Source organism: Brassica rapa, chromosome A02, assembly GCF_000309985.2.
Source record: "Brassica rapa cultivar Chiifu-401-42 chromosome A02, CAAS_Brap_v3.01, whole genome shotgun sequence".
Lineage (NCBI taxonomy): Eukaryota > Viridiplantae > Streptophyta > Magnoliopsida > Brassicales > Brassicaceae > Brassica > Brassica rapa.
Genome location: NC_024796.2, coordinates 22,230,311 through 22,257,114, shown reverse-complemented (window position 1 = coordinate 22,257,114; position 26,804 = coordinate 22,230,311). Strand labels below are relative to the sequence as shown.

The window sequence follows — 26,804 nt, the reverse complement described above, 5'->3', positions numbered from 1 at the left end:
AGTAACACAAAAAGATGAACGGGTTGTTAGAGTTATTAATTGTGTATAATTAGTGTCATTAATTTAGGACCAAAACAAATTAATTCTAATGAAATAGTTTAACAACCTTTCATAAATAGATTTTTTCAGAATGTTTCTCTTTTAATAGTATAGATGTTTGATAATAATTATTTTTATTTGTGCATTATATTATATTAAAATTTTTATAATTTGATACAATTTGATGTAATTGTACTATTCATATATTGATCTGTTGTTTATTTGTTAATTTATTTTAAAATGAAACTACATACTAAAATTTTTAATTTTTGCATTAGTTTTCTAAGAATTATTATTAATTTTATGATATATTTTTTCTTGAATATTGAACTCTCGAAATTTTTATATTGACTAAATTAAATAGAGTTTAAAAAGTATTTATAATATATACTTATATACTATATATTTAAGTTTGTGTTTTTATTTTCACCATAAAGAAACAACAACTATTATAATTAATTAATTTAATTTGATATTAAATACAGTGGCAGAATCTGTAAATAAAAAAGTTATAAAAATGAAGTATTTAATTATTGTAAATACAATGGTTAAATATGTAAATTAAAAAAAATATTTAATCTGCTATTCCTGTTTTCAAACAATTTTTGTTTTAATTTTTATTCATGTTTCCAAACAGTACTAAAAGGTACTTCAGTTTTAATAATATAGATAATTTCACCTTGACATTGTTGTCCTTAAAGATATATACCTCTTGAGTTTGTTCTCCTTAAATTTAATCTCTTCTATAGTGAAATGTTTCATATTAACTAAGCGGGAGTTGGTCTAGATGTACTTGAGAAAAAAAAAACTCAATACACATGATCAGTATGTCGGGATTCCACAGATTAGTCGGCTCCACTAAGTGGGATCCGGAAACCGTGGTTAATCAAAACAAATGTTTGATATTGAGATTCATGACAATCTAGCTTGAAATATCTTGCTTTAGGTGAAGTCACTAAAATGCCACAAAATTCTTCAGAATGGACTGTGGCTCACTAGTGCTTGGAGCCTTGGGAGTTCTTGTTACAAATTCCCGAACCACAGGGTACTTAACATGTTACTCAATATATTTTGACTAAATAATATTTCATCTGTTAAACAAAAAGTATTATTTTGATACTCAGTAATGTAAGATGTTTAGAAGAAATTTTATGTTCCAATATATAAAATATTTTCATATTCTTAGGTAGCTTAACTTTATCAAAATTTGTATAAACAATCAAATTTAATAGTTCTATTTTGTAATTGGTTGAATATTTTGTAATTTATAGTTTCAATAATACTTTTTAGATAAAATATTTTTTTAATAAGCATATTTTACCTAGAACATCTTATATTTAGAAACAGAGGGAGTATGTTTTATACAGATAAATAAAATAATTAAAATAAATTTATGTCTATAATAAATGAATCTATTTAATCAATGGCTTGTAAGAAACAAAACTATTTATAAGTTCAAAATATTTTGTGATTAATATTAAGTTCAAAATATGTATATATTACATTGAAATTCTAAAGTGGAAATTTTTATATAACAAAAAAATGTTATAATGACACTTCATGAAACAGAAGAATTGGTATTAACAAAATAGACGTCCAAACAAAATAGATGTTTATATATTATTTATCCATCTATTCAAAATTTTGGGGTAAAAATGTTAACAACCATTTATTCATTTTATAGCTAAACACATTTAGGGGACAACTGGTTTTCCCGCTACCACCCGCAAACACAGCTTTTGCGGTTGGTAGCGGTTGTCGGCGGTTTGCAACAATCACTTAAATCGCTCTAAACCATTTCAAACCGCTCCGTATCTCATAAATTCAAAAGCTGGCTCCAGCTAGCGTTTGCGGTTGCGGGCGGTTGTGGGAGGGTAAATTTTTTTTCTTTTTTTTTAAAACAATATATATATATAAAAAAGTAAAAATATTTAATAAAAAATTGAAAATTGAAATTATGAAAATATTAAAATATATCTATTATATTTTAGTTAATATTATAAAATTTTATAATAAAAACAATTTCAATAAATTTTCAAAAATTAAAATTATAACTTTCTAAATGTAAATTTTATATTTATTATAGTTTTATAATTTTTGATATTTTATAATTATATTAAATGTAAATATTGTTAATTTATTATTTGACTGTTACTGCATTTGGTAATTAACTAGTCATAAGTCACCCGCAAACGTACCCATTTTTAACCGCAGTATCAATCATATAAATCTTTTAAAACCGCTAGAAACCGCAACCGCCCGCATCCACAAACTCCCGCAACCGCTGCGTTTGAATCAGTCAGGCCTTAATTGCCGATGTTTCCAACGTATGCTAAAATGTTGACAATATGGAAATCATTTTGTGCAAGTAGAGCATCATTCTTTTCTTTCATTGACAATATACATGGTTGAGACACACATTGAAATCTAAGTAGAGCATCATTCAACCACTGCGATTGACAAAAAAAAAAACAGAACAACAATCTCTGTCTCGCTAGAAACACGAAAGAGAAAAATATTTGTAGTATTTGGTACCCTATTAAACCATGATTCCATATAAGATCCATGCCTATAAAACGGTCTTTAAGATTGATAGGCCTTCGAGGTTAGTCGTATCTTTCTCCATCAGGAGGACTTCTTCAAGTTCTGCTCTCGCTGGATAGTGTTATATTCACACAACCAGTGGCGGAGATCAAAAAAATAAGCAAACATTAAAAGATTTTTAGAGCATGATTAATCCGGGCCTTAATTTGGGATTCTTAACTCATGATTTAACATTTTTTTTAATACCTTTCGGCTAAGAACCAGCTATTAGAGCACCTCCAATAGGGGATTCTACCCCTTGGAACTCTAAAAATGAATATGTGTGTATGTATACATTGTATATGTATATGTAATTGTGGGGTCCACTAAATAGTGTAGAATCCCTATCCAAAGGTTCTAAAAACAAAACTTTTAGAATCTTTGGATAGGGCTTCTACATTATTTAGTGGACCCCACAACTACATACATATACACAATATATACATACATACATATTCATTTTTAGAGCTCCAAGGGGTAGAACTCCCATTGGAGGTGCTCTTATATCTCTTATTTAGGAGACGGTTCTTAGCTTTTCTTAGTTAAAAGTTAAGAAACGGTTCTTAGCCGAAGCTTAGAACCCCATCCTAAGAGTCCGAATTATTTTTTTTTTTTTTTTTTTTTTTGAACACATAGCCCGAATTATCATTGTTACGATTATTGCTTACAAGCTCCAATGGAAATAAACTCAGTGTGGTAGATGATGTGTGAATATGACACTATCACCGGTGATAGCAGAACTTGAAGAAGTTCTCGTGATGGAGAAAGATGAAACTAACCTCAAAGGCCTATCTGATGTTAAATCCCTCATTGGAAAATTAGGAAAATCCCAATTAACATCAACTACAGGGACATTTTCTTTTTCATTCAAGTACTTTAATCACAATTCTCATTGACGGCCGAGACTTTCGTCTTTGATGTCAACATAACAACCCGACCATGAGCGCTAGCCTTGCCTCTCTATGGTTACGAAAGTTGAGAGGCAAGGCTATCTCTCAGAGTGGGACTGCTATGTTGCCACCATAGACCAGTGTCTCAGCCGTGGATGAGAATGGTGACTGACTAGCTACTTAAAGGAGCCTGACATTGATGAAAATTGGGGTTTTTCTGATTCGCTAGTGAGTCAGATAGGCCTTCGAGCTCAGTCGCATCTTTCTCCCTCAAGAAGACTTGCTCTCAGTGGGCTTTCGAGCTCAGCGCATTTTTCTCCGTCGAGGACATTTTTTTTTTTTTTGTTTTGAGGCGCGTTGATAGAAAGTTTTAAAATGAACATGCATTTATAACGTGCTATTTTATTTGCATCTTAGATGCCTTATATATATAGGTGAACTGGTTTAATGGGTTGTGACAATGGAGTATGGTTACTAGGAACAAGACACCATCCAAAAAAGTAGATTTTCGCACCAGATCCTACTGTAAGACAAGGAAAATGAGGCTTTATTGTTATTACGACCCATACGATGAAATCTTTACTTACAGAGAAGCATGTCATGTGGTCGTGTTGATTAACGGGTTGCTTTTAGGGACCATATCTCCACATGGGTGAGTTAACAAGTTTAATTAACTAGTCTCTATAGCAGTTGATAGGATGAGTACACATACTTTTAGATGATCCCATATTTTTACCAAAACGGTTTAAACATTGCATTATATATGCGTAATATTATATTGTGTATTCATTGGTTATTTTTCAACATATTATCTTTTTAAGTGAACATCCAATTCTAAATCTTAGGTAGCGTTTCAAATCGGAAAAACTATAGAGAATAAGAAAGGAGTGTAAAATTTATCAACAATAAGACGTGAATCAACACTGCTATGAATGGCAACTAACTAATGTTCTTAGCGAAATTAACTTGGAAAATGATGGTCCCGACACTTGTGATTATCAACAAGACGACATGACCACCATATAAAGTCTGTAATGAAAATAATTTATTACATATCTACAGCTTCATCGTCGTCTTCATCGTCTTCCCAATCGAGGCTAAACGAATTAGCAGCTTTCTTAAGCTCGGTTAAACCGGTAAGATCCTCCAGGTATGTAGGATGGTTAATAGCTTCAAGTACGAAACTGTTTCCTTTTTCTCGATACTCTGACACCACCTGAAAGACAAGTATTTTGACATCCATAAGAAACCGTGCAAGCCACGTTTTGTTAAGAAATATCTCATGTAGAAACTTACAGTTTCAGAACAAGCTGTGCAGCTGTTGGAGGCTTGTCCTAGCAGTGTGATCTGTGAGAACTGAGAAACTGAGCCTCTAATCTGATGAGGTAAGATCCCTAGAGGTGATTCATCGGTGTTTCCTCCATTACTCGAGCTCGAGTTGTCTCCTTTTGCATATATACTGTGAAAGAAAAACAAATGTAAGAAGACAAGCTTGTGGACTGAGCCAAGACTTTCAAAAGACTTACCCAAGTGGATGTTGTAGAACTCCGACTAAGAGTTCAACGGCCAGAGCTCCTGCAATGGGAGCTAACCCCGGGCGTGTAACAGTGCATTGCTGGTCCAGTGTTCGATCAGTCATTGACTGCAAAATGTAAAACAACAAAATAAGTTCACCACAAGTAAAAGCTTGAGGTAACATAAAACAAAGACTCAACCAAGTGCTATTACATCTTGAGGTGCAACAACGTCGTTGCAGAAGTAACAACCAAGTCTCTGTCTTCCTGCCTTGTTCATGTCAAGATTCTGCATATCATCAGTTAACGAGGTGGGGCCAGCGCCATGTCGCATTACCATGTAGCTATCGAAACCTAAAGCCGCGTTTATAGCAATCTGAAAATTCAAATCAAAACAGGTTGTGTTACTTGTATAAAAAGAAAACAAACAAGAAAGAAAGAAACAGAGTTAAATGTTGTTACCTTATTAGCATTAGCACAAAGAAGAGAAGGTAACCACCTGCTTTCTCTTGTATCAGTCAACAAGAACACTGCATCATGAGATTCAATCAAATCACGAAGGCGTTTGCAATCACCGAGAACAGACTCTTCTTCTTGGCTAGAGATGGGATGTCCAGGCATCGGTATAGCCATAACAACTCCACTAGATTCCACAGCTGGAAAGATCTGTTTAAGGCTTTTAACAGCAGCTACGGCTTTGAACTCGCCACGGCCTACACAGTCTTCAAACGTGTACAGAGATTGCCTGACAGGATTAGACATAGCTACTTTGCCATAGTCTACAAAGGTTATGTTGCGGATTCCCCAACCCTAAAGGAAAAGGATAGAGAGGTTCTTAAGTTAGTAAGTGAGTTTGTAAGTGAGTTTGTAAGATTGTTTAATCTCGTATTCTCGTTGATGCATTACCATAAGAGTACGAGCAACTTGACAACCCAATGTACCAGCTCCAAGAAGAAGGCACTTCACAGAGGACAGAACGTTTAAGTCTAGAGACGGTAACGCACGCCATCTCATTAACTTCAAGTTTAAATCACAAGCAGAAACAGCCAACCTGCGAAAAGGATCGTTAATCAGATCTTATCCGTTTAGTTAACTAAAGCATTGACAGAGAGAGCAAACATGTACCTTGTTGGATCCATGGAGTTAGCAAGGCTAATGGATCGGGGGGCTCGTTTTCCTTTGTTAAGCTCCCATCCCACTGAGTTAGGTACAGATGAATCAGATGAGAGTGTAATGGAGGCTTGACCAACAAGAGAAAGGCTCATGTCAGCGAAACCGCGGCTCTCTCTGTAGCAGAAGAACCAAACAGTCTCGAGGTGCCATTTTGAGCGAATAAGTGCAAGATAATTCCGAAGTGGCCAGCCAGGGTTACTAGGAAGGTGACACGGGTCATAGAAACCGAAAAGTAACTGCAGGAAGAGAGGTAGATCAAGGTATAAACAAAAGGAAAACAGCGTCTAACGTATTTGGAAGAGACACATACCTTTTGGTGATCACCTTGGCAAGCTTCCCAGTCTTTAAGATGTCTGATGGTAGCTTTTGAATCATCAGAAGAAATCGAAACCAAAAAGAATGGAACATCTAATAGCATGACAAGGAGAAGTAACAAGAATTCAGCTACCATTCTTTAAATTTGCATAGTAATAACAATTAAAGAAGAATGTCGTTGAGTACCAGTTGTTAAACTTGAGTCACGCCACTCATTACAAGCAGCAGATACTGATTCTGCTTCTTCTGAAGTAAAATACTCCGAAGCTGGCTTTAACTCAACCAAGCTTGCAGGAGGATCAAGCACAAGTGCAGGGAACGCAAACCAATAACGAAAGCTCCACTTCTTAAGGTCGGCAAACGAGATAACGAGGAACCTAGATAACAAAGCACAGTCCTCGAGAGCCTTTCCCGATTGAATATCTTCCCAAATCTGAAACTCAACAAACATGTTAAGTTAGATATTCTGTAACAGTCAAAACAAGAGTCAAAATCATACATATACCTTGTTTGCTTCTGATTTTAACAAGCTTTGTTTGTCGAGTTTAGTAAAGCTTTCGACGGTGTTGGTGTTGTAGAGAGTCCCTGGAACAGGACACTTGTTCCTATTCCCATGACTAGTACTCTCGGTAGATGACTGTTCATCTGAAGAAGAAGGCAATGACTCCGAAAGAAGAGTCAGATGGTTTGAGACTTGCGGATGAGAACACGGTGCATAGAATCCTGCAAGTTCCACAATCCAAAGAAACAAAATACCTCAGCCCATTTAATCTCCAATGGCATATACAAGAGAATCTGATAAAACCAACTCGTTATACATAGTTTCAATCCCACATGAATTACATAAAGTTTTAAACTTTATTCAAAGTTTAAAACTTCGTGAAGATAAATCTATAAACAGTTATATAATGGTGATTAGAGCAAACCAAACATGAGCTATATAAAGTTGTCAACTTTTTTTTTTTTGTTTGTTCTCTAACAACCTAAAGGGATCGGTGAAATCAATGTGAATGCATCGAATTACGGAGTTCTCTAAATTGGAATCGATGTTGTGGGGGTAATTTGGTAATTGGTCGTACCGGTGATGGAGATCGGAGAATCGTCGATTCCGAGTTTATCGAGTTTCAAAGAGGAAAAGCTGTGCCAGAAACCTTCGTCGACGGAGCTGTTCAATGGAGCGAATTGAAGTATCATCGTCGGTGGAGATTCTCTCTTATCGTCCATGCCCGAATCTCTTTGCAATTTGATTTGTGTCGACGAGAGTCAATGGCTGTTGTAGGAAACACGAAAGAGGAGTCGTGCAAGGAACACAGAGTCAATCAATCATGGTCCGCTTTTAATCGAAGCAAACCAAAACCGGTTTACTTTTAACAAAAATACCAAAAACCGGTTTATTTCTCAATTATCTATATTATTAAAAGAGAAGCAATCTTTAAATATTTACTTATAAAAGGTTGTTGGCTCTTTCATTAGAATGTTATATTTTATATCACTTTAATTAATCAACTCCACATAATATATTTAATATTTATGCCAAACTAAAAGATTCTGCCACCAGATTTTGTGCTTATTAACAGAAAATAATTATATTAGCATTTATTTTAAATACCAGAAAGATAATATTTAGATATAGTTTATATTGTCAGCTATGATGATTATTTATCCGCTCCACATAAAGGCTGATTTACAACATTTATTAACATATTATATGAACCAAATTTTTTTATATACAGAATGTAAAACTTTTATGTAAAACATAATGTATAGAAACATGACAATACTTTAAAGTTTTTTAATTATATTCAAAATTTATGCGTATACACGAAATATGTTTCTAAAAATCTAACATTTTATTTGAAATCTGAAACATTAACCGAAAACCGAATCTGAAACACAAAAGAATAATCGTGATACCGAAGACATATTTGAAACAGAAAAATATATTTAATATACACAATACATTTTAGATACTCAGGGTACCGGTTCAGATCTCTGTAGAATCCAAACCTAAATCGACACTGTGGGTCTGAAATATACCCAATCGATACTTTGCCGTAGACTTGGATCTGAACCGATTCGGATCGGTTTTTATTCGAACCAAACAAAATGTTTGATCTAAGAAAGAGTTACATAACAATATACATACAAAATTTTAAATAAATTAATTCATAAATCATATAATTTTATAAAATTCTATGTTTTGATATAATTCAATATTGTAACATAATAACATACAAAAATCATTAACATTATTAAACTTTTTATTGTAAGAAAACCCGCGCTTCAAAAGCGCGGGTCAAGATCTAGTTAAGATATTAAAATCTTTTTAAGTTTTTGTTCTCTAAAGCTAAATCAGAAGAACAAAAATATGTAGTTTCTAATCATCTCAGTAAATATGATTGGAAGAGATTTGGTGTTTTAGAAAGAAAAAAAATTGGATGTGAAAAACTCTACAAAGACCTGTCAATCAAACCCTGAATCGAACTTGGCTATAAGGAACCAAAACGTGTCGTGAATGATGAACAAAATGTGATTATCACAAGCAACAGACAAATCCACTACATCCATTTTCACATCATATTGCTTTAGGCATTAAATGAAATCTTTACTTATCATCCGTTTTTATATTCTTTTGCGTACTTGTTTGAAGTTACACCTAGCTATCATCGTCAAGATTCATTGATATCAAACTTACGTGACTAGAGAGTGGTAAAACAAATGGTCAACAATTTTGGAAAAAACGATGCGTTTTGAGAAAAAGCAATTTTGAGGCGACTTTGAGAGTGATTGTGACCTAGCTTTTCGATGGATTTGGTGAATCCGCAGGAGTTCTAAACCCTACAGAGGTGAGATCGGCGAGTCTAGGAGATGGGACGAGTGATTCTATGGACGGGAAAGTCAAGAGCTGGGTTTCGGTGGTGAAGGATAAGAAAAGTTTGAAGAAGTATGAGGTAGAGATATTAATGAAGGATGTGAAAGCATACGGTTGCGATTCCAAATGAGGTTCTCGTGGATTCAACGCCGTTGTGGGATGATTTTGTAGTCGGGAATAATTTGGATCTCGCTCCTCATATGGCGAAGGTACACATGGTAAGATATGGAGTTATGGAGAGCTAGCTTGGAAAGTGGAGGTCTATGTGGTTAACGCAACGGCGATGCTATTCAGGATCTCAAATCCCAAAGCTCGTGAGAAGGTTCTTAAGCGAGCTATGTGGAACATCGCCGGAATTCCCATAGTGGTGACTAAATAGACTCCACAGACAGAGGAAGAAAAACAGGAGGAGAATGTGATTCCAATGTGGGTTCATTTACGTAAGGTTCCTCTGCATATGTACTTTTGGGAAGGCCTTAGTTTCATGACCAGCACTGTGGGCTTTCCTGGTAGATTGCATCCGGAGACGCTGGCGTGCACTAACCTTGAGGTAGCAGAAGTCTTTGTGAACGTTGATGTTTCGAAGACTTTGCCAAAAGAGATTGAGTTTTCTAAAGAGGGGAAGGAGTTCATAGTTGAGTTTCACTATCCTTGGTTGCCAGCAAGATGTAATTTGTGTGAAAAGTGGGATCATACAGAAAGAGTTTGTGTGAAGAATGGTAAAGAAAAGAGGAAGAGTGAAGCTATAACAGGTAGTGGTGAGAAAACCAACAAAGAAGAAAAAGAGAAGGAGCATAATTTGGAGGTTTCGAAGGAGGCTTTGCAAAGTGAAGAAAGTAATGATAAGAAGAAAGTGACAAATGGTAATTTGTTGCAATGTCTTATACAAGGTAATAGAAGAAATTTCTGCCTAGTATTATCAGTGAAAATCAGTCAGCTTTCATTAAAGGATGATTACTCATGGAAAAAGTTATGTTAGCTTCAGAGATGGTGAAGGATTATCATAAAGAGTCAATCTCCCTGAGGTGCGTTATGAAAATCGATATTTCTAAGGCTTTTGATTTTGTTCAGTGGGAATTTGTTCTGAAGGGGTTGGAAGCTTTGGGATTTCCTGGAAAATTTATTCACTGGATCGGACTGTGCATCACAAGCTTATCCTTCTTAGTTCAAGTGAATGGTGAACTTGTTGGTTACTTCCAAAGTTCGAGAAGACTTCGTCAGAGATGTTCTCTTTCCCCGTATTTCTTTATTCTATGTATGGACATTCTGTCAAGGAAAATTGATAAGACAGTTTCAGGAAAACAGTTCAAATTTCACCGTAGATGTAGTTCTCTCTCCCTCACTCATTTGTGCTTTGGAGATGATTTCATGGTGTTCGTAGAGGGATCAAAAGCGTCTATAGAAGGGGCACTTGCAGTGTTTGATGAGTTCGCGGTTTGATCTGGGCTGAAGATAAGTATTGAGAAATCTACAATATATATGGAAGGTGTATTTGACGAAGAGAGGGGTAGATTCTGTTGAATTTTCCTTTAGCAGAGGGTACTTTTCCTATAAGATATCGGGGTCATCCTCTTATGACTCAGGTGATGAGGAAGCATGACTATCAGTCACTTGTGGAGAAAATTAGAAGTAGAATTAATACTTGGACGAGCAGATTTCTATCTTATACTGGGAGATTGCAACTGATTAAAGTGGTTATAATGAGCATTGTAAACTTTTGGTCTCCTTCTTTACGATTGCCAAGTCAATGTGTCAAAGAAGTGGAGCAACTTTGCTCAGCTTTCCTTTGGTCTGGTCCTATTCTCAAGACTACTGGTGCTAAAGTTTCATGGAGGAATTAGATCAATGGTTGCACTTTTTGTATAAAAGTTTTTTTTTTGAGGAATAAAATTTAATATTTTTTCCAAAAAAAAAAAAAAAAATTTACGTGACTAAATTTGAAATAAACAATCTGAACTTATCAAATCTTTTGCATCCTTACCTTTTTCACAGATTACATACAACAGTCTTTAATTATAACCATACAAACTATTCTTTGTTTTTTGTGACACCCATACAAAGTATTCATATCACCATTTTAAGACATAAAACCCACACATATACACATTTTAACCTTGTGTTCAAAAAAAAAAAAAAAATACACATTTTAACCTTGACCGGGTATTGAACCGGTTTTTCATATAGTTGGGTAAGAAGCCTTCATGGCAAGACCACATAATCCTTCTTTATCCTTGATATCTTTTTTAATCCTCATGTATCCACCTTCTCCCCATTTTGTTCCCCATGAGTTTTTGATGATCCAATACTTTGATCCGGCGGAAGATTGGCTGTATCCTACGGCAGTCACCGCGTGATCAAGATACGTTGTGCACTCTCCGGTAAACACACCGGACGAGTAGAATTGGAAATCAAAACCACCTCCTTCTATTCCAACGCTAACCGGTTGGTGTGCCACTGCCTTCATTAGAGCATTCTCGTCGTTAACTGGGACATCCTCATAGCCTATGATTCGTGAACAAATGTTTGGAATTCAAAGCATGAGTACCACTGTACCAGTATCTATTTCTTTTTCTCCTTTTTTTTATAGAAAAAACAAAGAATAACTAGTAACCTAAGGATGAACATTTGCTCATTTGATTTGGTTTGGTTTAATTACTGGCTTGAAAATTATGATCTAATACAAATATATTGGTTGGTCATGACCGAACATGGGATAAATGAAACATTGTGTTTGTGTAGAGACCCCAAATTTTAAAGAATTAATATATACATATATATAAACAAATTGTGTAAAAATTATTGGAATTCGTACCCAATTATATGTAACTCCCAAAATCTCAGGACTGATCTTGTTTTGTATACACAGTTGTGAGAATTATGATCGAATTTTGAAAGTTGGTGTGGTTATGTATGATAATTTGTTATATTCGGTTTGGTTTGGTATTCTCTATAAACAATTTTTTTTTCTTATTTTTAATTATTTAGAGTTTGTCCGATTAACTTTGGGTTTATTATGTGCATTTCAAATCTTTTGTATGACTTTTATTAGAGAATAAAAGTGAAACCTGTGATAGAAGCTGCTGACGGTTTAGTGCTCTTGATCTTGCAAGTGGCGTCTTCGCCTTTATAAGGATAATTGGATTCAGTGGTTAAGCCGCCAGTGGCCATTATGTGCTCAAACGCAGTATCCATTAGACCACCGCTGCAGCCAAAATCGTTTGTGTCGCAGTCTACAAGCTGTTGTTCAGACAAAGAAATAAGTTTCCCTTTCTTTATCTGCGTTGCTCCTTCTATAGCCGCAACCGCTGAAAACGCCCAACAACATCCTACACGTACACTCCCTCGTTAATTAGTTTCACCATCCATGCAAAATTATCTTAGGGATGGTTATTTGATCTGGTTGGGTTATATATTCTTGTTTTTTTCGGTGTTGAGCATTCATAGCTGGAATTTTTAAGTTCGGTTTAAAATCCTCAATCATATTAGCTCCGGTTTTGGAATAAAAGCTATTTAAAATATATATAAAAATAATTTTCTCTCTTAATTTAGTATACAGAAATCTATTTATATTTTGTATATACAAATAAGTAAAAATGAACTTGTAATTGGTTTGGTTGTATTTTGTTTATATTCGGTACAAAATTAAGTGATCAAATCGTTTGGGACAAGGACACCAACTTCTTTTCAGTTTCAACAACAAAAACGATTCAAAATCTTAGCTTGCTTTAGTTCTTTAATTTATATACATGAATAAAGATTATGAATTATATTTACCACAACTGCCTTGATTCTTGATAGGAGTCACAGCTCCTTTCTTCCTCCAATCAACAGCAATCGGCAGAGCACCAGAAGAAACGTTTTGGTACCTAAACGACGTGGATTTTGTTTGACTTTGGCTAGACAAGACCGAGTCTCCTTTGTAACCAGTGTACATAGAACGGAACTCGTCGTTGGTTAGATCAGCAAACTGGTTTACTGCGAGTTTAAACGTTCTTCCGGCGGGAACGTTGTTTAAGCGTTCAATGCGTTCCACGTTGCGTTTGAACACAACGTAGCGACTGTTTTTCTCATTCATATCTGCGTAAGTACGTCCATGTTCGGCCATCCACTCGTCGTGCTTCTTTTGCATGATGAGTTCATCGTCGAGAAGACGAGAAAGAGTGGTCGAGAAACAGAATGATGAAACTAGAGAGACAATGAGAAAGATTTTGATGTGTTCTAAAGCCATTGTTTTAGAAAAGTTGAAGGATTTAGATACTAGTTTGATTACTCCAAAAGGGTTTCGCAGTGGGGTTTTATAGTGAAAAAAGTGTGATACTACTGGTAATGTTCCTATGAAGTGATTATGACAAAGTATTTTTAGTTTACAAGTAATGATCATCTTATACATCTATGTAGATAACTAGAACTCATCATGGTTCGAACCTATTAGACTTTAATCTCCCAAGGCTTAACGATACTCGAACTTGGATACTGATTGGTATTTGGACAAATATATTTATTGATATAAAAATTGAAAATCAAATATTAAGGAAACATTTAAAAATTATATTTGTTACAAAAACCTGAAAATAGGATCAGAAAACATATTTGTTGGAAACTAGCAATTTTGAGCTACTAAACTTATATCATTTATGTATGTTTACCCTGTTTTTATTAGGATCATAGCGTCTTTTTTTTTTGACATCGAAAAAAATCAATCCAGCTTACTGGTCTGCATCCGTATGAGTTATGACCAGTATTAGGTACTAGCCATCGTGGTGAACAACCGTTTACAGAGGGGAACCTGAGGACTCATGATCTAGCGCCTGCTATGTGCACGGACATTTTTTTTTTTCTGTTGTCTATCTATCTAGGCTAGATCAAGTGGGAACAGACGAGCCGATCCTCCGAGGAGCATCTCCATCTGCACGGACGTTTAAAGCTCTAAGGATAAACAATATCGAAAACTCCATAAATCTTGTTGCATAGGCTTTAATCTCATCTAGCTCCACTGCCATCGCTGGTCAGTCTTCTTCTCTGTTAATTAGTTCCACAAGTTGTTCACAATCTGATTCGAAGTCCATAGCGTCTTTTTTATTTAAAAGGCTAAGATTGGAAGCTTGCATAATTTAGAAATTAAAATAATGGGTTTATGGTAACAGTTAACGCTTTTTTGTTTGCTAAATACAGTTAACCAATTTCTACTACATAGTTCGTTTCTGAGGTTTTATAATATGTTCTCTACGATCATTATTTTTTCAACTAGAAACTGGAATTTTCGTAGTTCAAAATTCTCAGTTTTGCTGATTAATGAATTTGTTTCAAATATGCCGTTAATGCATCAAAATCATTAATCTTATCAAAACATGGAATCTTATTTTGTCTTCTTATTAATTAATTAATTTGAATTCAAAGATTCCGTTCAATCACAAGAGAACCATTCGTGCAAGTTAAATGTTTAAACGAAGAAAGAAGAAAATGATTCGACAAAATTAACTAACTGGATCAAATCATCGAATCATAATCACTCAGAACAAGTGAACTTCATTACGCTAAGTATCCTTTTGTAGATAAATCATGATGATTTGCTTTCCTTTTCAATTATGTTTCCCACCAATTTCATCTATTCGAATTTCTATGAAGTTTTCTATTTTGTCCATAAAAATACAATACAATTGCTTATAAGTTACAGCTAGGGGATGTTAAAAAAAAAAAGGTTACAGCTAGGGAAGAAAAATGAATGATCACTGGCCGGACGCGTACGGAAATTCATCATTACTATTAAGCCCGAAGCACAAACTGGACCAAACTTTTGTCCACCGGGTAATATTATCTAATTTAAACCATTACTAGATTTTATTGAAAATTTTACTAACCCGTCAGTCCACTAATTTGTTTATCCCTGGGTGTTTGGTTTTAGGTTCAGTTCCAGTTTTTTTTTCGATTTGTGCCAATTCGGTTTATTCGGTTCAAGAGATGTATGAACTGTTTGGTTATTTATGAATTTATGTTTAGTTTCGGTTTGGTTATTTTAGTTTTTAGTTTGGTTCAGATAATAACGTTAGGAACCTGGTAAAATTTGAGTTTTTTTCGGTTCCTACGTTTGGATAATTTTGAATAGTTCGTGTAAAAATCACATTTTGGATTTTGTTAGATACAATATTGTAGATCCTAAAATCTACACTAAGTATTTGATAGTGATCGATAGTTTAATCTAGGAAAGATAAAATGATGTAGGCAACGATATCTTTAGAACACAACGATATAATCAGATTCCAGTAGGCAAAGATGGATTTATTTATGAATAAGATTAAATACAACGAATGAGACGAGATCGAATGTTACAAATGAGATCGACAAGACAAAAGACTTAAAGCTAGGTGAAAACAATGCTGATGTATGGGTGTAGCTCTCTCTAGGGTTTTCAACGTGTCATTTTTCTCTGTCTCTCGATCTCTTCTTATAGTGGGTTGACTCCGTGATCTCTACAACCGTTCCGCGATATCCGGATCCTTGAATCGATCTCTTCCTGCTCGTCAGAGTCGGGCTTCTTTGTTGGTCTGTGTGGCCCAAATCATTCAAGCCCAATTACCTAATTGACCAAAATTGGGTCCAACATTTGTCCCCCAAATCTCTTTTCTTCGGGATGAATGAAGGGAGATGATATAAATAGGTTTCATACGTTGCTTCGTGCACACTTTTTGGTTTGCCCGCGTAACGGATATATGCGCCGCCTCAGGGCGAATCATTAAATTCCCCGGGCTTAGCAATACTGCTGTTAGGGCTTGTGATGGCTTATAAGTACCCGAGAGCGTTTCTACGCTGCCTTAATCCTCTTTTTTTTTTTGCAGTCAAAGGCTTTTAATTGCTGTATTCTGATAAGATGGCTCTGTCGTTCTTCTGTCCTTTTCCAACGACCACAGCTAAATGTCTCGAGGAACTTTATACTGTCCATGGCGTCGATCGGGCCGTTGTAGTTGATTTGGCTTCCACGACAGACTCTCCGGAAGCTGTTCGCGATGGATACGGTGGGGCGTATCTTACCTTCTTTGAGACCTGCGGTCTTACCTTCCCGATCCCAGAGCCTATCCTTAGTACTTTGGCGGAGCGGAGTTTGTCGCTCACTCAGATGTGCCCCAACTTCTTGGGACATCTTTTGGCACTCCTAGTCAGGGCTCGCGAAGAGGGTTTATCGTTTGGCCTTTACGAGCTCCCTCATCTCGTTTTGATGAAACGAAACAACCAAAACTCCGAAATCTTTATTATGTCTCCCCATCCAGGACGTCACATCATACAGGGTTTCCCGTATCGCGATCAGGACTGGCGTGATGAGTTCTTCGTCTTCAAGATCGACGAGGCGTCTGTGGGAATTTTTGATTTCTCGAGGCTTCCCCAATATTGGGCTGAGGACATAGGTGAGTCATTCTTTAGTATTTTTGTTTTCTCTATATTAGCATGCGCGGGCAGTTATTGACTGATTTTCTCTTTTTTTTGTTCGTTTTAGTTCATTTGGGGAGATCGGACATGACCGACGGGCTTCAAATTTTAATTGGAGCTCTTCGGAGAGGTCGTTCGACTTGGTCTTCTAACGATCATGCTCGAATTCGATCTGCCTTCTTGATGCCAGACGGATCGGGTGTTGTCCCGGTGATCGCGGGCGCCTTTGAGGATGAAGCAGACGCTCTCCGGATAAGGTAGGGGCTTCTTCTAGCAATCCTCCTCCTTGTGATAGGTTGGACAGGCAGCTTGCGAGGAGGTCGTCGTTTCGTACCTCCAGGCCGGCATCGGCGGGCAAAACTGCTAGTGGGCTGCTTCCAATCTCGATTCTGGATTCGGACGATGAGGGTCTCCCCGAAGGTCGGAGGCCTCCTGTCCCTTTGAGTCCTAGCTTGCAGGACAATTATGCTGCCGCGAGCCGTACACGGCGTCGCTCGTCGAAGGCCGTTATGAAGGAGCCGTTTTGTTCCAAGCGAAAATCGAAAGGTCGCTCTAAAGGTTGATGATCCATCATCCGTGGGCCAGGATGACCATGTTTCTCTTGCTCGTCGTACGAGGTTTGTGGGTTGTCGTCCCCCGTGTCATGCTTCTTCTGAAGAGGAGGAATTCATTGAGCTATATGTATCTATGTTATAGGCGTTAGGATTCTAATTCTTAGGCTTTTTCCCATTTCCAGGTTATGGAAGCTTTCAATGAGTTCGCTGTGACGATGGAGGATCGCATGCTTACTCTTCGCAATGAAAGCGAGGTAGAGAAAGGGAAAGTCGAGGTCCGGAGGCTTACGGAGGAGCTTCGGGTGGCCAAGGAGGAGGCTAGGAAGAAAACTTGAGAAGCTATGATTCTGAGGGACAAATGGCAGAGAGCTCGTCAAGAAAGGGCAGTTTTTGAGACTGAGGTCGCTACTCTCAGAACCAAGGTTGCGGAGCTCGAAGTGGATCGTGACCAGGACATCAGCTGAGGTTCTCGCGCTGCTCGCCGTGAAATTGCCAGTGGCTTCTGAGAGGTCTTAACTTCTTTGAAGAAGAGATGGGTTGATAAGAAGAAAGAAGTGTCTGCTGAGATTCAACTCCACGGGGTGGTTGCCAATCTTGATTTGCTAAACGAGATCAAGGATAAAGGGCTGGTTGTCGAGGATGAGATAGCTCCCCTGAAGGAGATGGAGAAGGACTGCGAGGCCATTGCTAGTTTGGTCACCGTTCCGGATTAGTCGGTGGCGGGTCCCGACTTTCCTCAAGTTTCTGAAGATTCGGTTGTCAATGACGAAGCTGCGGACTCGTCTTCCGGCGAATGAGCTAGTTCTTAGGTGTTTTTTTATCTGTTTCTTTTGTATCGGATATAAGCGATCTTTTCTGTTCCGTTTTTGATATCTTTTTGTTTTGATCGGATGAACATATGATTTTTTATTTTATTCTCCTTTCTTGTTGAGATCATGCGGTGTGTTTACCCTTTATAAGATTTTATTTTTCTCGGTATCGATTTCATGTTTTGAGCGAGGTCTTTTTCCTTTACTTTTTCTGATATGTCGTGGAGAAGAGTGGGTCTCCGTGAGTCAGAGAGGATACGAGGTCGGAGTGGAAGTGTTGGCGTAGAACAAATTTGTTTTGGTGATGTGAGTGAAGCGCTTACAGTAGTTGTTCGTTAAGAGACCCGACTTCATCATGCTCCCGTTAGCAGAGAGGGGAAAAGCCTTTGAGGATATAAGGTGGCGGTTTGTACGAGCTAGAACAGTCCGACTTGCTCGGATGGTCGAGACAGCCCTCTGAAGAAGGCAAACGTGGCTGGCGATGATCATTGTCCTGGTGTTTCGGGTGAAAACACTGTTGCGAAACCGTTTCAATGGAAATTTTCTCATTTCAAAGATTACCCGATTACGGAAGATTCGGATAGCGTTGCTGTCAGGCAATTTAAGCCAGTCGGGTGTCCGCTCCCTTCTCTTCGAAACATGACATAGCGTGATGCCTTCGTTAAGATGGCTGATGCGCACGCTAAGGTTGGCTTTTTGATACTCGCGACATTGAGTCCTTAACTTGCTTGTGTTCATGTTGATCCGTCATGTTCCAAGCTATGGAGGATAACAACGAGTTTGCGGCAATTTTAGAGAGGCGTTTGCAGGATGTCCCGCGCTCCAATGAGCTTTATGAAATCAAGAAGGTCGTTCGGGAACTAAATATTGGTTTGAAGATGGCTCAGGATCGAGAGCATGCTAACGCTGCTCAGCTGACTGCTGCCGAAAAGCTAGGGAATCAGGCAGCTTCGCTCAAAGCTCGTTTGCGAATCGTGAGTAACGAGAGGAAGTCGGTCCTCGAGTAGGTTTCTTTTCTGCATGCGAAGATCGAGTCTTCTTCTAGTAAGTTCGCTGACGATCTTCATCGCACAACCTATGATGCTAAGAAGACTTTAGCCGATAACTATTTAGATGTGTTGATATCTCTGAAGAAGAAGTGGGAGAAGAAGAAGGCAGCAACTGATTGTGAAGCTCGTCTTAAGGAGGTTATGGCTAATATAGATCTCCTAAAGGAGATTATGAATAATAACTTGTTGGCTTCGGATGAGTTGTTACGTCTTCGAGCGAAGCAGGTCGAGCTCGGGTCCGAGCTCGATGTGATGGCAGTGTCGGATTTTTCTATTGGGAAATTGGATCTCCCTCAGATTTCTAAGGATCTACCAGAGGATTTCTTTGCGAAAGTTCCTTCTGAGGTTAATGAACCGGGTGACGAGACGAAGATCGTGGGCAATCAGTTTTAGGATGGCGAGTTTGACGCCGAGGAGTAGTTTCAGGGATTTAATTTTTTTTCTTTTGTTTTTCCCTTCTGTTTTTGTCGCATTGTTCTTTTTAATAAAAAACAGGACTGCGAGTCCTTTAGTTATCGTTATTATTTTTATAATTACGTGGGACGATCTTATGAGGCTGTGGGTCGATGTAGCAAAAGATTTTGTTAACGAGTTTTTGCCGCGTTGGTTGGCGGGGCTGGCCGTTTCCAAAGACTTGATCAAGGTCTTGGTCTGCAGCCATCCGTTATAAGTATTCGAGGGATTGTTTTCTTTGGATATAGGATATCGAGAGAGCTCGAAGTGTGAAACATAGAAAAAATTAGATTTCATTAAAAATATCAAGTGTCGTTTATATTACAAATTTGTGAGGAAGATGGTAGCTTGACTTTCTATTCGAGGTCGATGTTGCCATGCTAGCATGTTTCGGGTGTCGCAGCGTGCATCTTTTGAGTTTTGCAGTTGGTGGGTAATTGAACTCGTGTTGTGAGTTGCCTACGTACCCTCGGTGAGGGATCAAGTCATAACGTAGTTTGATTGTTTTCCCTAGAAGTAGGGTCGTTTGTTCGGTCGTTCGTGTACGTGTGTACGTCTGTTCAGGGTCTTACATTTTTTATTTTAGGGATGCTGCTCAATATCCTTAAAGCTTGCGACGTAGCACGTTCTGGAACTCTTTTGACTTCCTCTAATAGTTTCGATCCCTTTTGGAGTTAAGAACTTCAAGCATTGGTGATAGGTTGAGGGAACTGCCTTCATGTTGTATAGCCAGTGATACAAGCCTAAGCTATCAAAGGCTGTACGTTCCCAAGCAAGAGAGAAGGAGCCGATCTAACACAAGGGTGATCCGGATGGACTGATCTAATCAACCAAGGGATCTGAACTGGAACTGTATGATGGGATGAAGTGCACCACACGAGAGATGGGGAGGCTCGTGATACAACACAAGGTTCCTCTAGGCCGTGGAGGTACTGGTCTCACAAGGCAAAGAGAAGGAGGCGAGTTCTAGCTTGAGAGCTCTAGGGTTTTCTTTAAAAGAAAAGTTTATGATTATTCAAAGTCTGCTCCAAAAGTGGGCTTGCGAAAACATATAAATAGGACTAAGGGAACAGGCTCCACTTAGGTCACGAAAGTACAAATAAGGAAACAAACTATAATGTAAAACATGAAATAAGGTCATGAGGCTTCTTAGCCTTGGATCGAACTTGGCACTTGGGATAAGTGTGAAGCAAGTTGTGGCCTCGTTAAAAACCTTCTCTGGAAAACCCATTTGGGACAAAACCAAGAGTAAGGGAAAAAGAGCACACACAAAGAGCTTGGCCTAGTTGCTAGATTCGTCCAAGAGACTTGCTAGGCAAGTTGATCTTCCATGGTAATGATCATCAGGTTGGTGTGGCATTGCTCCGGGATGAATGGCCACATATCCTCACTTGATGCTTGTTTCTCCTTAACCGGTTCTGCATCCTTTAGTTCATCTTGCTTCAAGCTTGGTTCACCAGCCAGTTTAACCTGTCCAAGATCAGAAGCAAGTATCATGCTCTCATTAAATTTATGTTGAAGTACCTTAGCTCTTTGTCTAGTGATAGCTCCCTTGAATACGGTTGGTACTGGCACTTCTTGGACTGTCTCTGATTTGGTTATGTTGCTGATCATGTCCTGGATATCAGGTTCAGTTAAGTCTGGTTCCGGCTCTGGTTGAATATCCTCATCATTCCCTCCCTCTTCAAAAGGTTTTGACCTCAAAACTGGTTCATCTGCAAAACAAGGAGATAGATCAGTAACATTGAAAGTAGAAGACACATTCAACTCACCTGGCAGATCAAGACGGTAGGCATTGTTGTTGATCCTCTCAACAACTTGAAATGGGCCGTCCCCTCTTGGCTTCAGCTTGGAACTTCTCTGGTTAGGAAACCTTTCTTGCCGCATGTGTAACCAAACCCACTCCCCTGGTTCAAATACAATGTCCTTGCGGCCCTTGTTGGCATGTTTAGTGTACTGCTCAGTCCTCTTCTCTAAATTCTCTTGAACCTTCTGATGGAGTTCTTTGACATAAGCAGCTTTAGCTTCCCCGGTAAGACTGACAACTTCAGCTGGGGGTAATGGTTTAAGATCCAAAGGGGTTTTCGGGTTGAACCCATAGGCTGCCTCAAAGGGGGACATCTTAGTGGCTGAATGCTGAGCTCGGTTGTATGCAAATTCGATGAATGGAATACAATCAACCCAATTCTTCATGTTCTTCCCAATGGTTGCCCTAAGCAGCGTAGAGAGCGTCTGTTGACAACTTCAGTCTGCCCATCAGTTTGGGGATGGCAAGTAGTAGAGAATAGCAACTTTGTTCCCAACTTCTTCCATAGTGTTCTCCAAAAGTGGCTGAGGAACTTGGTGTCTCGGTCAGATACAATAGTCCTTGGCACCCCATGTAAGCGCACTACCTCCTTAAAGAACAGATCAGCAGTTTTGGACGCATCATTCACCTTGGCACAAGGTATGAAGTGTGCCATTTTGGAGAATCTGTCCACGACAACAAAGATTGAATCCTTGTGATGAATTTTTGGTAATCCTAGGACAAAATCCATGGAGATGTCTACCCAAGGAGCTGTAGGAATCGGCAGTGGCATGTAAAGGCCATGAGGCTGGACTCTAGACTTAGCCTTCTTGCAAGTCACACATCTGGCGCAATGAGATTCTACTGATTTCTTAAGATGCGGCCAATAGAAATGTTCCCTGACCACAGCAAGTGTCTTATCTACTCCAAAGTGACCCATGAGCCCTCCTCCGTGAGCCTCTCTAGTGATTAGATCTCTCAAGGAGCATTGAGGAATGCATAATCTCCTGCCCTTGAAAAGAAATCCCTCATGCAAGTAGAACTTTCCTTGTGGTCCTTTGGTGCAACTTGAGTAGATAGCAGCAAGATCCGGATCTTCTCCGTACAAACTTTTGATGAACTCAAATCCCAACACCTTTGCTTCCATGGTTGCAATCAAAGCATATCTCCTGGAGAGTGCATCTGCTACAATGTTCTCGTTGCCCTTCTTATACTTGATAATGTAGGGAAATGTTTCAATAAACTCTAACCAGCGAGCATGTCTCCTCTTGAGATTGGTTTGCCCTCTTAGATGTTTAAGGGTTTCATGGTCAGTGTGTACCACGAATTCTTTAGACAGCAGGTAGTGCTGCCATGTCTCCAAAGCTCTCACCAAGGCATACAACTCTTTATCATAGGTCGGATAATTAAGAGCTGCTCCACCAAGCTTCTCACTGAAGTAAGCCACGGGTTTTCCTTCTTGAATAAGAACTGCCCCTATCCCAATCCCTGATGCATCACATTCTACTTCAAAGGTCTTATTGAAGTCGGGTAAGACCAGTACTGGTGCATGGGTCAGGCGATACTTCAAGGTCTGAAAGGCTTCCTGTTGAGCTTTTTCCCAAATGAACCCAATACTCTTCTTCACCACAGCAGTAAGGGGTGCAGCTATACTACTGAAATCCTTGACAAACCGCCTGTAGAAGCTAGCTAGGCCATGGAAACTTCTAACTTGGCTGATGTTTGTTGGAGTCGGCCACTCTTGAATGGCCTTAACCTTCTCTTCATCAACCTGTAAGCCCTGTGAACTCACAACAAAACCTAGGAAGACAAGTTTATCAGTGCAGAATGTGCACTTCTTGAGGTTTGCATAAAGCCCTTCTTGTCGAAGTGTCTCTAGTACTTGCTCAAGATGTGTCACATGATCAAGTAAACTAGTACTGTAAATTAAAATGTCATCGAAATAAACCACAACAAACTTACTGATGTATGGCCTAAGAATGTGGTTCATGAGACGCATGAAAGTACTAGGAGCATTGCTAAGTCCAAATGGCATCACCAACCATTCATATAGACCTTGCTTTGTTTTAAAAGCTGTCTTCCACTCATCTCCCTCTTTCATTCTTACCTGATGGTACCCACTCTTAAGATCAATCTTGGAGAAGATGGTGGCTCCGCTTAGCTCATCTAACATGTCATCAAGCCGTGGGATGGGGTGTCTATACTTGATGGTGATGTTGTTGATGGCTCGGCAGTCTACACACATTCTCCATGTCCCGTCCTTCTTTGGTACAAGTAAGACAGGCACAGCGCAAGGACTGAGACTCTCCCTCACGTATCCTTTGTCTAATAGGTCCTGCACTTGTCTCTCCAACTCCTTAGTCTCTTCCGGGTTCACCCTATAAGCCGGTTTGTTTGGCAGGGCAGCTCCTGGCACAAAATCTATCTGGTGCTCAATGCCTCGGAGTGGGGGTAAACCGTGCGGAATCTCCTCTGGAAACACATCTTTGAACATGTCAAGAAGCTTAGTAATCTCTGGATGAAGAGTTAACTCATCAGAACCTGCACTCAAAAGCTCCTTAAAGATCATTAGTAGCATTGTGTGTTTGGTAGTAGCAGCCTTTCTTACACAGCTAGAACGGATAAGAAAGTTTGATTTAACAGACTTTTCCTTTTCCTTAACCATTTGCAAATGAATTTCATGAACTTGTGTTGGAGTGAGAGGCGCTAAGCTTATCTTACGCTTATCATGCATGAATGTATACATATTAGTTCTACCATCATGCTTAGTTTCTCTATCCCACTGCCATGGTCTTCCTAGCAATACATGTCCAGCTTGCATAGGGACTACGTCACAAACTACTTCATCTTGATACTTACCAATGCTAAATGGAATGCTCACTTGTTCCTTAATTTTAAGCTCAACCTTATCATCTAACCACCTTAGCCTATATGGATGCGGATGCTTTGTCTTTTCTAAACCAAGTTTTCCTACCATGTAAGCGCTAGCAGCATTGGTACAAGACCCACCATCTATAATAAGGTTACATACCTTGCCTTTTATGGTGCAACGGCTGTGGAATATGTTTTCTCTTTGGATTGTCTCGGCGGGTTGAACTAAGACGCTAAGCACACGTCGGATCATCAAGCTCTCTCCCACATCAGCATATTCAACTTCTCCATACTCTTCTTGAATCTCAGGTACTTCTCCTTCATCACGAGATTCATAGCCATCATCGGTGAGCAGCATAACCCTCTGGTTTGGGCACTCTCTTGCCATGTGCCCTCGGCCTCTACATTTGAAACAGGTGATGTCTCTGGCACGTTGGGGGTTGGTAGCTTTGGCTGGCTCGGTTTTGTTGTCCTTCGTGGGTTCGGTGGTGCGAGGCTTAGGCCGGCTGTCTCCTTCAACCCCTTTTCCTTTGTCCACCGACTTGTTGTAGTTGCTATTGCTTGAATTCCAAGAAACTTGAGACTTGCCCTTGGAGCTCTTCTTCTTGATGTGTTGTTCAGCTTGGATAGCTAGATGGAACAGGTCCTTCATGTCAGCATAAACATGTCTCTCCACCTTGCAGCTTATCCTCTCCTGTAAACCATCAAGGAATTGAGCCATGGTAGCTTCCTCATCTTCATTAAGGTCCAAACGGTTTCTTAATTTCTCAAACTCTTCATAGTACTCTTCCACTGACTTGCTGCCTTGCTTGAGTGCCCGTAACTTCCTTTGCAAGTCTCTGTGAAAGTGTTGTGGCACAAACCGTTGCTTCATCGCATCTTTCATGTCTAGCCAAGAGTCTAGTTGCCTCAATCCGTTCCTTCTCCTATCGGAGCACAATCTATCCCACCAGGAAAGTGCATTGTCCGTGAGCTGAGCTACTGCCAAAGCAACTCTTTTAGGACCAGGGTGGTTATAGTAGGCAAAAATGTGATCCATCCTTTTCTCCCAGTCTAGGTAAGCTTCTGGATCAACCTTCCCCGCATAGCCGGGAGCATTCATCTTGATGTGCTCTGGCCCTTGGTTATAGTTTTGTTGGCGTGGGGCTCGGTGTTGAGGTAGGAGTTCCTCTTCTTCAAACCCTTGGTGCCGGTTTTGCCTGCGTGGAGCTCGGGGTTGAGGTGCAAACCCTTCCTCCTCTTCTTCTTCACCATAGTCATCTGGTGGCAACCCTGCTCTCTGGTTTGGTATTGGACCGTGCTGCTGTCCCGTGTCTTCATCAGTCTGCTGGTTCCGGGTGCTAGTCTCCGGGTTGTCATGGACGGGCACTCCATATCTTCTGTTGTTTGGATTCAAGAACCTATCAACGTTCCGTACTGGTTGCAAAGGAGGAGGTCTTTGCTCAACTCTAGTCATCCTTTCCCCAAGGTCTTGCCGCATAACCCTCATCTCTTCTCTCAAAGCGTTGAGGACTTGCATCATGGTAGCTTGCTCACTCGCTTCTCCCATGTATGCGGTTGAGTTGTACCTTGCAAGATAAACAAGAGATGCCTTAGCTTTTCAATAGGTAAATAAGAAAGAAAACGAGAAAGAAAAGATACAAATTTCCTTTTTTTGTTTTTTTTTTATAAATTCGAATAGGCAATAGACACTAATAAAAGCTGTAGTAGTAATAGAATTGGAAAGACTTGGAAAAGGTGATCGACCGGGAAGGAAACAATTTGAAAACTCTTTGCAAAAATGGAAACCGAATTATGCAATCCTAGCAACACGTTTTTTTATTTTTTTTTTTTTTTTGACTTGATGAAGATTAAAACTAAGCAGAACAGGATGTAACAATCGGATGCAAGCAAGATGTGAAGAAAACAACTAAGTGCAACAATGAAACGCGATCTCTTTATTTGGTTTTATGATTTCATGAAAGCAGAAACAATGAATCACAAATCGGATGCAAATAGAAGAGACAAGGATAGATATAACCTGATGCTGAAGGAACTTCAGCTCTGATACCAGAAATGATACAAGCCTAAGCTATCAAAGGCTGTACGTTCCCAAGCAAGAGAGAAGGAGCCGATCTAACACAAGGGTGATCCGGATGGACTGATCTAATCAACCAAGGGATCTGAACTGGAACTGTATGATGGGATGAAGTGCACCACACGAGAGATGGGGAGGCTCGTGATACAACACAAGGTTCCTCTAGGCCGTGGAGGTACTGGTCTCACAAGGCAAAGAGAAGGAGGCGAGTTCTAGCTTGAGAGCTCTAGGGTTTTCTTTAAAAGAAAAGTTTATGATTATTCAAAGTCTGCTCCAAAAGTGGGCTTGCGAAAACATATAAATAGGACTAAGGGAACAGGCTCCACTTAGGTCACGAAAGTACAAATAAGGAAACAAACTATAATGTAAAACATGAAATAAGGTCATGAGGCTTCTTAGC

General features: G+C 39.0%; 2 protein-coding genes across 3 annotated transcripts; both read right to left on the bottom strand.

The window, feature by feature from the left end:
- Positions 1–4,358: 4,358 nt before the first annotated feature.
- On the bottom strand, positions 4,359–7,833 carry LOC103853668 (ubiquitin-like modifier-activating enzyme atg7). Its single transcript, XM_009130578.3, has 11 exons — positions 7,594–7,833; positions 7,020–7,237; positions 6,701–6,947; positions 6,510–6,607; positions 6,152–6,435; positions 5,933–6,077; positions 5,489–5,836; positions 5,241–5,402; positions 5,039–5,154; positions 4,809–4,971; positions 4,359–4,728 (listed from the first exon to the last, which is right to left on the bottom strand). Exons 1-11 carry the CDS (start codon positions 7,736–7,738, stop codon positions 4,561–4,563), a joined length of 2,094 nt encoding a protein of 697 aa, XP_009128826.1. The 5' UTR covers positions 7,739–7,833; the 3' UTR covers positions 4,359–4,560.
- Positions 7,834–11,318: 3,485 nt separating this feature from the next.
- On the bottom strand, positions 11,319–20,366 carry LOC103853666 (senescence-specific cysteine protease SAG12). Of its 2 annotated transcripts, XM_033284033.1 has the most exons (4): positions 13,161–20,366; positions 12,452–12,712; positions 11,538–11,888; positions 11,319–11,499 (listed from the first exon to the last, which is right to left on the bottom strand). In XM_033284033.1, exons 1-3 carry the CDS (start codon positions 13,774–13,776, stop codon positions 11,563–11,565), a joined length of 1,203 nt encoding a protein of 400 aa, XP_033139924.1. In that variant the 5' UTR covers positions 13,777–20,366; the 3' UTR covers positions 11,319–11,499; positions 11,538–11,562. The 2 variants fall into 2 exon arrangements, with proteins under 2 accessions (XP_033139924.1, XP_009128825.2); XM_009130577.2 differs by having other exon boundaries at positions 11,319–11,888.
- Between the last annotated feature and the right edge of the window lie 6,438 nt (positions 20,367–26,804).